Raw genomic sequence first — 17187 nt, 5'->3', positions numbered from 1 at the left:
GCCACCAAAGTGTTTTTCAAATTGCTCTGTGTTCAGAGGGCATTTGCACTTTGTAAGTTTGTCCTAATGCTTAAGTGCTTTGTTTTTGTCCATGTTTCTTAAACTTTTTTGGAGCTAGCTTCACCTTAACTTCCTTCTGCCCCTTCCACCATCAGCTATTGGAGAATAACCTGATGGGGGTGGCAGGGATTCATCACAGAGGCAGGATCTCAGAAGCAAGTGTTCAGTGCTCTGAACAGAGTAGCTGCAGTACTGGTTTGAAGCGTACTCGGGCATTACCATTGCTCTAACCGACCATACTGAGTGTCAGTAGTACAAGAGGATTGTGATGGGTTTTTTGTTTGCTTTAAGTTTGTCTGAGATGAGACTACTTAATGATGTTTGCTGTTGTGCAGAAGTGGTGGGTTTAGGTCTCTAAAAAAACAGAGCACATAATATGTTACTTCTTTACCTAAAATAAATGAATTGGGCACTTGTACTTTGAGGGTTTATTAACCTTAATGTACAGTTTCCTTGACCCTTACGAGACTATCAGAATCCTTCGGTTAGCGTCACTGTAACTTCCAAAGCTGTACTACCTAAATTTAGGTACCTAATGCTGTACAGAAGTCTATTGAGGCATGGTCTGTACTCATCAGTTTCAAGACTAACACATGCTAAGCAGGGTGTCCTCTCAGTTCCACCTTTCTCCCTATGTAACATGGTACAAAGTGGTGATTGGGCACACACTGATAGGACAACAGCTGCTTGGATACTTGCACCATAGCTCACTGATGTAACTTCTGGGGGACCAGGAAAGAAAGCAGATCATTGGGAAAAGCGGAAGAGTTTGTATTAGTTTCTACATGCAGTTTCCTCTAATCTTTTGTTGTGAAAGATGGCATTGGAAGAAGATAGCATTCAGTGGATTATGCCGGATTTTAGTATGTGCATGATTTTCTAACTGAGGGCTGTTACGGCTCATAGTCAATCCTAGAAACATGGACCTGTTTGTTTTCCTCCTGCAGACTTCTGTTGGAACTGTATTGGCATCTTGTATTCCTTTAGGCTCTTCTGTGCAATATAACCATACAGAACTTTAAACAAGAGACCACTTGTGATGCAACTGTGCCTTTCTTTCTTTTGCATTTTGTTTTCTTCTCTCCTTGAAAGTTTAACCTTGATGAAAACCTTGCTTCTTTCCAGAGTTCCTTTTCTTTAGATCTGTGTAAGATCCCTCCAGTTTGGTGTTTACCCCTAGTACTACATCAAATTTCTCTAGAAGTTATTTTGTTCATCTCATTCATAAACTCAGCTGTCATCCCTCTATGGATGACCTTCAAGTCTCTCTCTCTTCCAAACTTGTTGCCTTCTATACTAGCTAGATCTCTGTGTGTGCTTTTGACTTCTCTTTGTGGATGTCTGACCTTTAGCTAAGGCTGTTTTTGCAAAGGCAATCCTTCCTTCCCAAAAGGAAAACTCTCTGTTCTCTGTCACTTGTAGACAGCATTGTCATGACGTTTTTGGTTTAAGATCATAATCCAGCCCTTGTTTTAAACTTAGCACACACTACTCTTCTAACAGAATGCAGGTTTTTTCCCATATAGTAAGTGGTCTCTTAACTGTTAATAGACAGTTGTTTGTTAGTTGTGTTAATAAATCACGTGACATACCATGCTTTTGATTTCTTTATTGTGTGGTAACAATTTTTCTTAACAGTTGTGGTAAAAATAATGATCCTGCTCTGTTGATACAGATTCAAAATCCTAAACCAGAATGCTTTCCCAATCCCCTTTTTTGACTGTCTAGTCTTTTTGCATCTTGTATTTTATGGCTGTAAAACTAACAGCTTGGAATTACCTGTGAAGGATACTATCTATCTTTTGTTGTCATTGTTAATGAGATTATAAGTACACTTTAGGAAGTGACATCATGAGCAGTTAAACAATTTCATTCCTTCTCCTGTGGTGCTCCTCATGCTTGGAAAGGTTCTATATGTGCACCCTTACAAACAGTTGCAACGTGTTAATGCAAAAGAAGCTGACTTGAAAACAAAACCAGACCACTACCTTTCCTGTCACCCTGGGACTTAAACATACCATCCTTAGAACAAGAATTAATTCTAACCATTGTTTATGGTGGTGTTTCCTTGTATTCTCATTTTTGTCTCTCTCCATCTGTTGCCCCTTATGTTTAGGTTGTTTGCTCTTTGAACAGTCTTACTCTGTGTTTGCACAGTGGCTAACATAATGTAGTCTATAGCTTTAGCTTCTGAGAGTCTGTGATAAGAGTTGCAATCTATGGGTGTGGTATCAGTGTTTTGTGGGGGTTTTTTTTATATGTTTGGGTTTGTGGATAGGGGAAGAAGACCTACTGTTCTCTTACACCTGAAATAATTTCATCATTCTGTTTGAGCAACAATTGGTCATTAATATACCAATCTGAATATGTTTAAGAATTCTTATTAAGCTGGAAGAATTTCCAGATGTCTTTTGAATTTATAACTAGTATTTCTGTGTGCATGGTTGGGTTTTTGTTTAGTAGTAGTAGTAGTTGTAATTTTGCTTGTGATGGTAGTTACGTTATTTTTGAAAAAAATGTTCATTCAGAAATCAACATGATGTTCTGGTCAGTGGTGCCTCATTAAAGAAGTCAAGTAGTATCTAGAGAGGCCAGGTAAGAAGATCTTTGTAATACATATAATGGAAGAATAATTGCAGTTTAGAAGTGATGGAAAATAGAGAGCACAGCAAAGGTAGGTTGTTTTTTACCAGGTGCAAATGTTGGATATATGTTAATGTTATTGCCATTGTCACTGTGTTTGACCATTATTACGTATATACTTCTATCCAAAGAATTAACAAATAGAAATACTGAGATGGTCTGACTAATATTGTGTATAGTACAGTAGATATGATGTGAACTAAGTCCAACATTTTCTAATAATTGAGAAGAACCATAAATTTTGGAGAGAACCTACAAGAATGACTGAAGAAGGAGTGGAAACCATGATTTCTGTTAATAGACTTCAGAAACTCAGTCTATTCCTCAATTAAAAGATAATTGATTAGGCTGTGACTTAATCCTGGTCTAGGAGAGACTATGCACCCAATAACATATAGGGTGAGCTTTTCCCACCCCCCAGTGTTAAAGGCTTACTTTCTGAGCATCGTTTATTGCCTAAACAGTACAAAATCAGACAGGGAACAGTGTGGTAACCTCTCAGCGGGTACAATAACGAGTAGTTGGAGTAACTTGTCAGGCATCACTTTCTTCTTTTTAGGTGAAAGTTTAAAGAGGATTTGAAAAGCTCCCCTCTAGAAAAGTTTATAATAGATTATTTTTTTTAAAGGCTCAGAATACACTTCTGATTTCTGATTTGGACTCAAAAGACAAAATATTGGCTTAGAAGAAATACTGTATAGTATATTTTTCATGAGTTTAAATTTAAAGTATATATCTTTGGTTGCATGACCATTTAAACCAACCTAACTTAGGTTTGGTGTTGGTCATTGTCGTCTCCTCTTTGTACCAACACTGACCCTTTCTGGCTTTTTAAACAAATTTTTTTTTTTTTTAAACTTTGGAAGTGAATTTAGCTCCATGAATCATTACAATGAAATTTAGAGGTGAAGAACTATGTAGGTGTAGGCCATTTACTCTCTGTTTTTTGTGTTTCAGCCTTCCACCGTGTTAGCTCCCGTGATGGACTTGCTGTTATGACCCATAAACAGCTATGGAGAAAGGCAGAAAGAGTTATGTTGGAGAAAGTGGGAGATAGGAGTGGGAATTCAAAACCAGAGTAGTCCTGTCCTAGACTGGATGTGATTTGCAGCCTTAGCAAGTACAATATGCATCTTACTTAAAAATAAAACTGCCTTTTTACATTTTAAAAATAGTTTGATAACCTGGAGTCTTGATTGCCTAATGTAACTTGCAGCCAGCCAGTGCAGCTGTGAAAACCTATCATACTTGCCTTGCTGATCATATCTATTCTTGCCTTGGATCCCACTTCCCATTAACCTTATACCTCAGCATAGAACTTGAACTGTTTTGTGACTGTTTTTATTTTCTTCCCCTTCCTTTTTTAGTTTGTGGTGATAAGTTTTTCTTTCCTTTGTTGCACTGTAGCTTCATTGACTGTTTACTTGTCCGTAGTCTGCTTGGGTTTCCCTTTTACATATAGCATAATATTCACCTACTCTTTCAAATTCAGTTTTCTGAATCACTAGATGCGTTCAGTAGTAATCACTGCAGGTAAATTGTATTAATGTCCATATCAGGCCCAAAATACTAGGTTGTTAACCAATATTTGATTATTTCTCAGGGCTGAAAAATATTGTTGAGACTATTAGTCGATGTTAGTTATTGTTAAAGGCAAGAAAAATGGTCTACCTACAAACTTCTTCATTTATGAACTCTGTGGCATGACAGTTTTTCCTCTTTCTAAGCACAGGCAAAAGTAAAAAGAAAGTATTTTAGAAGCATTAGTAAAAAAGATTTGTGCCACAGGCACTGAGAAGTGAAGTGCCTCTGGGCATGGCAGTTATCCTGCAAACCTGCTTGTTTCATGGGCTGTACATATATAAATATAGACTGAATACTAGTTTAAAATAAAAATTAAAAAAACCCAACCAAATAAGAAGCAGCACTAATGAATAGCATTAAAAGTCCACATTGACAATTAGAAAAGTGTCCTCATTTCCAAAATGTTTGGAAATGAGATAGAAGGCAGCTTTGACTAGTCTTGTTGGACAGCAAGTTGAACATGAACATTCACTCTTGCAGGGTGAATGCGATCAATTATTGATTATTGAGTTAAGCAAGACTTTAGCCAGCAGTTTAGGGGAAGTGATTGTTCACTACTGTTTGATACTTGGGAAAACCCATCTACAGTGTTTAGTCCAATTTTGGTTAGACCCTGCTCTAGTGAAGATACAGATATAGTGAAGTGAGCTCAGTGTAAGACCACCAACTTAGAGGGCTGGAACACATTACAGAGAAGGAAAAATGAGAGGGATGGGTGTATTCAGTCTAAAGAGAAGGCTGGAGGGGCAGGTTACTGCTGTCTTCAACTAATTAGTAGGAAAATATGGAGCAGAGAAAGCCAGGCTCTTCTCAGCGATGCCTATTGATAGAATGGCACATAATGGGCATAAGTAGCAATAAGGGAAATCCTGAATAGCCACGATAATCAAATATTGGAAAATTCTTATCTCTGGCTGTTTTTTCAGATTTTATTTGTTTATATATGATTGGCTGTACCCCCAATGTCTTGTAACTTGGCAAATTTGAAAGATTGTGTGCTATTTGTATGTATTAGGTGCTCCTGAAATGCTAGCAAAAGCTAGCATAGATTTGAATTCTCAAATAATCTTCATTGCTCCCTGGGGAGCAAGAATAAGGCATGTTTTTGAAATATGTGCTGTGACCCACTGACATTTGTCAGGGTCTGTTTCTCATCTGGCCATTCAGTATTTATGTTTTACCAATTAAATGTTATATTTTTTAAAGTTGAGAAACATCAAATGAGAATTTGACTTCTTTGCATGCTGTATTAATGCCACTTTCTACTATTTATTTTTCAGGATTTTACTTGCCCCTTTCCTGTTTTCATATCTTTAGACTGGTGTTGCTCTACTGCTTCTGTACTCCCTTTCCACTTAGGTTATCTTTCAAGTCTGTTGCTGTGGTCTAGTGTTGCCTATTTTTCTGGAAATAGATATGCCTTTGGATATAGGTAATAGATAAGCATTTAGATATAACTTCCTCTGTGGGTCCTTTATTTCTTTGTCTTCTTTCACCTTTCTATTCCATTTATAATAAGGATATCCTTAAGCAGCATCTTGCTGCTTGAGTATTAGATAAAATTTACTCTCTACTGCATTACACATAATGGTTTTTAAGGCTAGCAATGGTGCTGTGTTCTTGCTGATCAGCATCTTTTCATGATTAAACAGCCATGAAATACATTGAAAGTGTGGGTACAGGGGGAGATGCAAGTCAGTAAGGCTGCCCTAAAACTTATACACTGTCAGTCAACATTATGATTTTTGATTGGTTCTTAATTCCCATGCTAAGTATTGCTTATTCTCTGATGAGTAATCTTGAGAATGATCGGTGCTTGGTTTGGATACCCTTGCACAAAATCAAGTTTGAAATTAACCCTGAACTTTAATTCTGTTAGTGCATACAAGGGAGCATTTCTTAGCACTTGTTTAGTAGGAACACTCAAGGAAGAGGCTGTGTTAAGTAAAGTTATTCAAATGTTCCTGGAAGCATCAACTGGAAACCAACTGTCAGCATTCATATGTAACACTGGTGGCTGCAGTGCAGTTGAGATGCTCAGAAGATACCTGAGTTTGTAAGCTTTAGTTGCGTGTAAATAGTTTCTCTTGTGAATAAAACCAAAATTTACCGACTCAACTGCTTCAAAATATTTCTTTCAATATGTAGATCTTTCCCATTTACTGTTCTTCCTTGCTGTCTCTGCTGGATTACAGGTCTTTGCATATGCTTTTCTATTGAATTCTCTGAAATCTGTGTGACTGTCCTAGTTAGAACAGCTGGGACCAGTTCATCACTGGATGGATGTAACCCAAAACTGTGTATTCTATAGCCTTCCATGCCATTCCCCAGAAACTTATCAATGAACCTTTTACGCATCTGCCCATAAAGCCTGACTCCTCAGGCTATAAACTGGGTGTTAAGAGGCCTGTGAGGATGCTCTTGTCCTCACACCCTTTGTGGAGCTCCCTGCCCTGAGGGAAGTGCTGGGCATTCCTGCCTGAACTGGAGAATATATAATCTTGGAGTCTTGGAACTTTTTTAACCACTCTGGGACCCAGAGGAATACTGCAGATCACCACTCTCGACTGGACTGCAACCACACTTTTTAACCAGACTGCGATCACCACTCTTGACCAGACTGCAACAGCACTCTCACCAACAGGTTTTCCCCTCTCCTTTTACCTTGGACTCAGGCGGGCCAAAAAACACCACTCTGTTCATGCCCCAGGGTGCTGAGTTATACATTTGGGGTTTGTGGGTTAAAACCAATTGTTTGTATAATCGTACTTGTTGTATTATTTTATTAAATTGTTATTCTGATTTATAATCTCTCTTTTGAGTTGAGTTCATTTCCCCTGCAGGTTTACCTTTAAACCAGCACAGTGACAAACACATTTTAGGTGTTACGTAATGACTTTTAGTAAGCTAATTTCTTCAGTCTGTATAACTTCTTTGAAAATCTGAGGAAAGAATGAAATTTGAAGCAGGTCCAAACCTACTGGAAAATAAATTCTGGAGTAGTGTTTCAAGATTAAAGTAATGAGACTTTTGTAATGATGGTACTCAGAATAGATACATTAGATTTGTGAACCTAAACTTGGGTAGGAGCTTTCAGGAACAGGATACTGTGTTCTGGAAAACCAGCAATATAAATACATTGATAGGTTTATGTTAAATGTTATTCAGACTCTTTAATTAACTTGTATAATAGTTTAAGAAAGACCCTTGTTTTATTTTGGTGTTGTGAATACTTACACTTGAGTTTAGCCCGAAGTATGCAAGTATTTGTGTTGAACTCGTGTGAGTCGTGTGTGAAGCTGGCAGATTGATAAAATAGTTGGGTCATTGTGGCATTAACATAATATCTTCAGTTTGCTTAAAGTCTTGCACATTTCAGATACCCTACTGATTATGACAAGTGGATATATATATATGTGTTTTAGAATTCAGTCTGATGTGATTTAGTATTCAGTCCATCACTTCTTGCTTCACTGTCAGTTGGCACATGCGCATTGCAGTGTTTTACACAGTGGTTGCTGTCAGGGTAGTGCAGTTCAGTCTGTGGCTGTCAATTTGTCGGGACTTTGCTGTCTGCTAAAAGCATTTCTGTGCTGAAGTTCAGGGCTTCAGTGGCACCAACTGTAGTGTTCTTGCACAGACATGTTTGTTTTGGGGAACTGACCTGGCTGGAAAGGACTCCAGCAGGAAAGTCTCTGTCAGCTGGATCAACTTTTGTCTGGTTATGTGTGTGGTTGCAGAAACAGCTGTACCATATGATAGCATAAGTAAGCAGAAGTGTTAAAACCTTTGTTAAGAGATGTAAAAGTTAACAGTAAATCAAAGCCACAATGTAGCCAAGGCCTATCTGAGCATAAAATGCTAAGGCTGATGACTAGATATCCCTCAGGAAGGATATAAGGAGGAAAAAAACCACAAATCAAAACAACACCCAACCTCTACCACCCCTCCTCCCCCCCAGCAACTAAAATTACTGCATGTTTGTAGTAAGAATGTTTAAAAATTGTTTTATTGTGTGGTTGCCTGTGGTAAGAGTTTTATGTCTGGTGACCCAAAAGGGCCCTGCAACTGCTTTTTTTCTGATATTTGCAGAGCTAGGAGTCTGTCCATACACAGTATATATCAGTCACTATACCCAAATCGAGACTGGACTGCAGTAGATTTAGATTTTGCTTAAAGCTGGCTTAAATTACAACCCTTTAAAAATGTTGGACTACTTGTGTTATGTTTTTCTAGCACTTTTCAGTTCTTATGTGTGGGTATAGTTGGGCTACTGGTTTGCCTCAGTTGTGGTGAACAAGAGCTACTTCAAGGTGTTTTTAATTGGAGTGGTTTACTTTGCGTTTGGAGTCAACTGTGGCTTATATTCAGTCAGCCACTGGGTTGGTGTTTCGTACCCCAAGAAAGCTGTGATGTATGGATTACATCTGGTTGGGTAGGGAATGAATGTTCAGAGTTGTAGCAAGACATTGCAACATACTATTAAGCTATACAGTTTCCTGATGACTGCTTTACAGATAGTCTTTACTGAGTTTTTAATCATCAGACTTTCAAAAAGTCAAGTGGTAAGAAGTGACTTTCTGTAATAAGGATGGGAACTTCTGGAAGTAGGTGAATTAAGGAATTTAATGATGTTGTGGTCGAAGAAGTGTCAGGGTCAGGAACTGATCATTAGAACTGTGGAGCCTCACAAAACATCAAGATATGTCCAGATTAGTCTCTAACCTCAATATTTTTGCCAAAATGTTGGCACCCATTTTCCCACTGAAGTCAACCTGACAGCCGTAGTCCAAAATTCAGATTTTGGGTAAGTGGGTAGAGCTTCCACGAGGCTAGTGATATTTCTTTTGCATGCATGGAGATTATTCCTCTACTAGGTTATAGTAATAACTGTACTCAATTAATAGTCAATTCAGTAGCTTGTTTGCAACAGTGATGTCTAGGAATCAAAGCTTTTCAGTTATACCCTGATTTTTCTGCAGGTGTGTTCTGGTTTTGAGCTGGCTGGCTAAGAATTGTAGAGTTGCCTTTGGACCACTCTGTTTAAGTCATCAGTGCATTTATTTCATGTTTGCCCAATCCCTGTCTGAACTGGTTGCATTTCTAGCCTCTGTAGCCTTCTACAGCAGTAACTCTCATACTTAAGAAGAAAAGGTTTTCATGCATAATAGATTATTAAAGCCACTAAATTATTTCACAGGGCACCTTTTTGTTCTTACAAGACATTGGGCAACTCTATCTTCTATGTATTTTTTTTTTTATTCTTGCAGATTTAGCATGTTCAGTTGTTTTTCTTTCAATGATAAGTCTTTTCCTTTAGTATAAATTGTGGAACTTGTCTATTTTTCCCTTTCTCTGAAAAGGGACTGACCTGAACACCTCATGATGAGCAAGATGCTGGTGAACTATGTTTTTTATATAATGACAAATATGTTCTGTTTTGTTCATGATTCTTCTTTTATTTTGTTTTTTCTCTTTGGTTGTTGATGATTGAGTACATTTGATTTGAAAGAGTGAGAGAATTGGAACTTGGATCTTAAATTGTTATGTCTGTAGTTGCCCTTTGCTCCCTGTTCATTACCTTGCGTTTATCACTAGTAATTTTGCCTGTGACACTGTTCAAGCATTCAGCACTGTGATATCCTTTTGTAGTTTTTTACAATCAGTTTCTGTTTTCAACTGCTGTGAATAAGTTTGTGTAATTAGGAAGCACTCACATTGGGAGTCACTGTCTCTTTTGGTTGACTTATGTATGTTGACCTATGTAATTTTATTTTGGAACCCTTCTGGTAACTTTTCTTTATTGTGATAACAGCAAACAAGACATGATATTTTTCTCTTTAAATAATTACTAATCCCCCAGAGAACCCTTTCTCAAATCTTTATTATAGATAGTTTCCACTGCAGTCCAGCGAGGACAGTGTTTGAATGCCTTTTGGAAGACTTACGTGGTGTATACTGGTTTAATCAGGGTTGGTATGTGAACCCTTCAAAAGATGTCTGCAGTAATCCTGTGAGGTGTTACCTTTGCTTTGCAAAAGCTATGTTAGTTCCCTTCTCCTTTTTTTTTTAATTTATTCAACTGTAGTTTCTATTAGCTAATCTACTGATGGAAATAGGATTGTAGTCTGGGTAATTGTTTTCATGTTCTGCTTAAGTAATTGATTGCAGATACTGAAATAAAAAATTGCTTCCTGTCTTTAGAAATCTTAAGTGACTGCCACGTGGCCTAGTGATTTGTTCTAAAATCCTCTGGTGTTACCATTTTGTGACATTTTTTTCTCTGGCCTGACCCCTAGAAAGAGAGTTTAAGATATGGTCTTCCCTGATCTTTTCCTTACTGAACATTAATGCAAAGAGTTTATTCTGTGTTTTCTGCAGTGGTCCAGGCTTCTTGAGTATTCTTTAGGAAAATTTTGCTGTTTGTAAAATTGACAAGAATTGGCATTTTAGACAAACTGTTGCTCTGATATAGCTCAGTAGCCTGTCTTTAACCACATCTAGCAAAAGATAAAGAATAAGGCAAATGTATATGAAACTCCCCCCTAGTACAATTCCAGCATCTTTGTAGGTCAGAGACTTCCTGATAGCAGTCTTCATAGTGTTTTTGGGGTCTTTTTAGACTGGTTGTATACTTAATACAGTGAGTTTTTTAAAAGACCTTTGTGCTCTCGAGCTTTTTGTTCTAGCTGCTCCATTTCTGTTCCTTGCGCTTAGGTTGTTCTCCTTCCTGAAGTTAGATGTTGAAGTAATGAGGTTTTTTTATTTTTATTTTTTTTTTTTATTCCCCTGGGAATTTAAATATGGTTTTCAGGAGTGCTGTCTGGGTAATTACATGTTGAACATATGTGAACTATGGCTCAAAGTTAGACTGGGAGTTGTTTTTCCTTCTGTCTTCTGTTCTGTCTTCTAACTGGTTGCAGTTGGCTGTGCTGTAAAAATTTGTCCCCATCGTTCAGTGATGAGTTGGTTTGGGGGTTTGGGGGGTTGGCTTTTTTTTCTCACTTTTTGGATCTGCTGTTTGCCCTCTTCCCCTGGTCTGCACAACAGTAGCTGAAATCTTCAGTTATCACTTTGCTGTCTCGTTCCCATTATCTCACATGTGGTGTCACCACTGAATAGAAGCGACTGATAATACACCATTGATACGCTGTTTCTTCTAGTTTGCATGTGGAATTTAAATGTAGCACAGTACCTGTTGAGGTAAATAATTTAGTTATGATCCTGTGCTTTCCTTGGAGAAAGTAGTGTTCTTTTGCTGGGGCAAATCAGTCCCTTTCTTCTTGTTCCTGTATTTGTATCTTAGTGTAATACTGTCTCCTAAATTTTATTCATCTGTTCACATTTGAAGATGTCTCAGTTATGTATTATCTTGAAAGTAGTCTTCTAGGTTTTCTTTTTTTATTTTTAGACTTACAACCTTTTTATGGAAGCAGTTATACATGCTGGTCCTACTTTGGATGTCTTTTTCAAGTGCTCTATGTTGGTGGAACTGTAGTTTAAACTGGATTTCAGTGATTCCTTTTGATTTTTGTATCCTTGCTCCAAGTGTACCTAACCATGACTGTGCTCTTCTGCCACCTTCATTCCAGGTGTTACTAATGGCACTTGGTAAAGGCATTTAAATTCCAGTTTCTGCTTCTGTTAAAGTGGAGTTGATTTTTTTTTTTTTTAGGTAGTCATACACCCCACCTCAGTTTCTGCAATTCATTATATTAACTGTTATCATTCAACAATGGAGTTCAGACTTGACCTGAGTGTAACCTAGCTGACTGTCTTAAGAGCTGTAGCAGTTGCCATCCTTCTAAACAAGAGCCTGCATTTTGCCTTTTATTTGTTTGAGAAATTAAGCCTTGAATATAGCAGTGGGGTTGTAAATTATTTCAGCATAAAGACTTGTACAGGTGAGTGATGTAGCCTAATTTAAGAGGGACATACAAGGCATAGTTCAGGAAGGGCTGTTGTATATTGGCAGTGCCTCTGTTTCTGTCCAGATGAAATTTTGCTGCCTGTGCAGCAGCAGAAAGCTTTGTGCTTATTCTGCAGCAGTACTGAACATGCATTTTCTGCAGGCCAGGTCTCACTAGTTGGTGGTTTTGTTGGTTTTTGTTTTTTTTTTTTTCCAAAATCTCACCCACTCATCCAGTGATCAGTCTAATCAATCTTACAGGTTCTAATAGTTGTATTTCTGTTGTTAAGCATCTTTTGCAGTTGCCAGTTGTAAGGTGTGAGTTTTTTCCTAGTTTCCCATTCTAAACTTCCTCTTTTTCGCTCTCTAAATCATTCTTTTTTTGGTAGTTTTTAATTTAGAAATTCTGACTGTGACATAGCCTTTGTGGGTTTTGTGTTTCTCTTGCTACTAGCACATTTAGAAGATAAGCTACCTAATTTTGCACATTTTTGGAAAAATAATTCTGATTTTTTGGGTAATTTTGTTGCAGAGGAAGGAACTATTTGCAAGGAAATATATGCAGATTTTGCTTATGATAAATACAGTAACAGTTAAGCACACAAACTTTTTTTTATTTTTGTAATATCTAACAATACAGGTATTTAAAACCTTTCTAAGAGCTTTGTGGAAAAAGAATTAGATTTAGGCAAAAATATACATGTTTTGGATCTTAACTTTGCTACATATTACATGTGTATACTGTAATACAGACCAAGTCTGTCTTTCTGCTAAGGATTTGTAAAAATAGGAATAGCAAATGTTTGAGTCAGGCCTGAAGTATACTCTTGGCATAGTCTCATTTTTTTCTTCACTCCTATCTGTTCAGGTGTATTTAAAACCTTATTAAAAGCTTTATGTGCCTGTGATGCTTTTGTCCTTGTAGAGAAAGAAAATACATGGAATAAACCTGTGAAACTAAGAATTGAATTAATTCTTTTCAACAAAAGCTGAGATGCAGGAAAATCTAACTTTAAATTACTCAGCCCTAGAGGGGAAAAGTAAGATACGTGAAAGAGAATATTGGATTAAATTAATCTTCAGTGTAACTGACTGATTTCCAGGGAGGTACAAGCCAACTGCATTGATAATGCAATTTTTTGTAAGAAAACCTCTTTCATTCCAATTCAATGTTACCTTTATTGCAGTTCAAATGCTATTACATAATGGTATTTGGCTGTAAGGCTAACATAGGAAGGAATTAAAAGGTGGTCGCCTCTCTTTTAGGATTAATCGGGTTCACAGCTTTACTGCCCTCCCTGCTCCTGCTCAGCTAATGGACAAGAGGGCTTGTATAATGTTGTAAATGTGTAGAAGAGTATTTGAGCTTTATTCCTCTGGGCATTTTTACTGTCTGGGGATTTTAAGGGCTGTCCAAACAGTAGATAACTACAGAAGTTGATACTCTCTCTTAAAAATGCTACCAACTCTGGGAAGCCTAATGTCTATTATAAAACCTGGAGAATAAATAGTGACTTGAACATTTTCAGTCTCATCTGAATAATCATTTGTGATAATATAAGCTATGGATACCTGAATTTGTGCTAAGCATCACTGCAGTGCATATGTACAGCTTGAAAATTATTAGCAATGCAAGGTTTATATTGCGTCGTAGGCCAGATTTATAATGTATGTTCTATAATTTTCCTTTTATATCTTAATTTTAGCATAGTATATTGTGCTGCAAGCAGCAAGGATGTTGACCCAATAGAAAGGGAAAGAAATGTAACTGCTCAGATTTTTTATTCTCAATTGCTCAGTTTACTTGAACCATTTATTTCCTTAATATTCTATTAGAGATATACTTCTTAATTCTAGCGTTTGATTACTTAATTGCAGTTATGTCTGTCTGTCTTTTACCAAACATGGTAGTTTTTCTCTCTGTCCATAAAGCATCAAACAAAGGATTCTTAAAGTGTGATGTGAGAGAGTAGAAAATCTCTAACTGTTCTGTTGCTGCTTGACTCACAGCAATAATTGAATAGGCTCATGTTCTCTTTAACTTTGTAGGATGATAGTGCTGAAAGTCAGGTTTTAACTTCAACTATAAATTTAGAAGGAAGTCAGTTTAAGGAACATAGTTGGTAGGTGAGGCTTGAGATGAAGAAACCATTTTGAATAGCTAATATTTGTTTTAACCCTTTTTCAGAACACACTACTTTTGTGAAAGGCAGCAAATTGGTGCAAGAGCAGTTTCCCCACAGGAAATAAAAGCGCTTGGAGCAACTTATTAAGGTAAACAGATTGCAGTGGATTTCTGGATGGGTAAGTATTGATGAGCAGGGCATTTCTTCTTCTTGTATTTGCTTTCCTGCATAAAGATTTTATTAAAAAGCACAGAAAGCTACTTCTAGCCTTTCACAAAAGCTTAGTGATGACACACATCAGTGTATACTCCAAGACATACCCAAATTATAACACAAGTATGTCTGTATTTTTCTTGTTGTATAAATCAAGTACAATTTAACTTACTGATTTTTAATACAGATGGTGTTTAGAGTGATCTCAGGTCCTTTAGCTTCAGTTATATCCAGGTTGACTTTTATAATTTTTTTAATTCATGGTAGAATTGACAGTTATGAAGAACAGATTCCCCAAACTGAGCAATTACTAAAGGCAAACAAAACCCTCCAGGCAAAGTAGCTGTTAGGAAGGAGCCTGAATAAGCATCACTTGCTGTTAAAAGAGAGGAAGTTACTGAAAGTTGCAGTAGAACATGACTTAGTGAGTCAGGGACTTCAAATAAGCTACCAGTAGTAGTGGCTATGAATGAATGGTTGCTATCCACTTTCTGCTGCTCAATAATGTGTCTATTCCTGTCATGTGCAATGGTTTCGTATATCCCTTCCTTGTTCCATTTGTCTTGGGGCTACCTAAGGAGCTTTGGCACTGTGTGGTTGCAGGAAAATCAGTTCAGTTTCAAAGTTGTTAGTATAAAGAAAGATGTTGTCTTTTTTTTTTTTTTTGCTAGGCACTTGGATATGTACTTCAGCCTTTTATCATCTAATTGTATTTATATTGAAACTGTAACATTGCTAATAAGAATGAAATTCAGTAGGAATTCAGATTTTCTTTCTGCATGTCTGACTTTTGATCATGCTTTGCAGTCTAGCAAAAGCAGCGTTAAAGGCTCATTTTGTGCTCATGTGATGTGGGAAAGGGACTGAGATATCAGGATAATGTAATAAATACCATCAAAAATTTTATTTCCTATGTATGTATTGCTAAACATAATGATGTTTAGCTATTGTGTGTGAAATGTTAGTTATGGCAGTATTTTTTTGCTAGTATAGGATTAGAAAATAAGTGAATTCAAAGAAGAGCATAGAAAAACTTTGGTTTTGTCTTTACATTATCTCAGGAAAAATAAAGTAAAAGTTGGAACTATTAATTCTGTAGTTATTTTTAATAACTGTTGTTGAGAAGTTGTATCTTACTCTGAAATTTGATGTGGTTTTTCTTGCTTTGTTTTTCTTCAAACAGCAGATCTGGAATGGACACAAGTCCTCTGGGAGGATTAGACCTGTCTGAATATACTCCTAGTCTGCTAGGGAATACCACCATGGCAGCAGGTCTTGCAAATGTAGGAAATACATTTGGAGGACCACAGAGTTCTTTAGTTTCTAGACCTAATAAATTCCAAAACTCGCCTATAGAAGATGATGATGATGTAGTTTTTATTGAACCTATACAACCTCCGCAAAATTCTACGTCACTGGTGGCAGATCAAAGGAACCCTGCATTTACATCATCCAAAAATGAAGAACTTCAAGGGAATGATTGCAAAATGCTTTCTCCTCCAAAAGACTTAAATTCTCAAAAGGGGAGTATAAGTGAAACTATCATTATAGACGATGAAGAAGACATTGAAACAAATCAAGGACAAGAGAAGAATGCTTCCAGTTTTAATGAACGAAGACTTCCAGAGTGTAAAAATAGAACCAACGAAATGGAATTCTCAGCTTCCAGTTTTTCAAGAAGTAAGGTAAATTCAGGAATAGATAATAGTGGTATAACCACAGAACCAGACTCTGAAATTCAGATTGCTAATGTTACTACATTAGAAACAGGTGCTTTGAGGTCTGTCAGTGACGGTCATTTAGAAAATACTGAAGGGCATGACATGAACTTAATGATTACACATGTAACGTCACTGCAGAATGCCAGCTTGGGAGATGTATCTAACGGACTGCAGTCAAGTAATTTTGGTGTTAATTTGCAAACATACACCCCATCTTTGACTTCACAGACCAAGACTGGTGTAGGACCTTTCAATCCTGGTAGAATGAATGTGGCTGGAGATGTATTTCAAAATGGAGAATCTGTGGCTCATCATAATCCTGGTAAGTTGCAATTTTGAATGTTTCCTTGAAAGCTGAAAATAAATTGTGAAATATTTGATTATAGAATATTTGATTAAAGTGTCACTACTTAGTCTTTTATCCAGTACTAAACAGGCTGCCCAAGGAAGCTTGTTGAGTCTCCATCCCTGGAGGTATTTAAAAAAGGTATAGATCTCATGCTTGGGACATGGTCTAGTGGTGGACTTGGCAGTGCTGGGTTACGGTTGGACTTGATGATCTTAAGTGTGTTTTCCAACCTAAATAATTTTATGATTATATATGTGGTTTAGAAGATTTCTTCAGGTTCAGTGTTAGTCTATTCCTCTTGGCTAAGTACCTCCACTGTATATGAAGCAGCAGGTGTGTAGCAGAAAAACTTCTGTCTAATGCATTAATTTAGAACCTAATGTCCCCAGTAAGCACTGCAGTACATTTGATAGAGTGGTTTTGGTTGGAAGGGACATATAAAGATCACCTAATCCAACCACTCTGCCATGGACAGGGACATCATTCACTGGATGAGGTTGTTTAAAGTCCCATCCAACCTGACTTTGAACACTTTTGAGGGATGGGGCATCCACAGCTTCTCTGGGTAACCCATTCCAGTGT

General features: G+C 37.1%; 1 protein-coding gene across 13 annotated transcripts in view; it reads left to right on the top strand.

The window, feature by feature from the left end:
• The window catches only part of ZMYM2 (zinc finger MYM-type containing 2), an 87493-nt gene that overhangs the window by 6694 nt on the left and 63612 nt on the right, over window positions 1-17187 (top strand). For 6 of the 13 annotated variants that reach the window (XM_027652812.1, XM_027652827.1, XM_027652803.1 and 3 more), the window contains 2 exons: window positions 14385-14500; window positions 15719-16578. In XM_027652812.1, the coding sequence (XP_027508613.1) occupies window positions 15729-16578 (850 nt within the window). In that variant the 5' untranslated portion in view covers window positions 14385-14500; window positions 15719-15728. The remainder of the gene's footprint in view (window positions 1-14384; window positions 14501-15718; window positions 16579-17187) is intronic. The other 7 variants (XM_027652865.1, XM_027652848.1, XM_027652855.1 and 4 more) reach the window with 5 other exon arrangements.

This window comes from Corapipo altera, unplaced genomic scaffold, assembly GCF_003945725.1.
Source record: "Corapipo altera isolate COAL_440 unplaced genomic scaffold, ASM394572v1 0, whole genome shotgun sequence".
Lineage (NCBI taxonomy): Eukaryota > Metazoa > Chordata > Aves > Passeriformes > Pipridae > Corapipo > Corapipo altera.
Note: the sequence above shows the minus strand (reverse complement) of the source record. Positions and strands in the feature narration are given on the sequence as shown.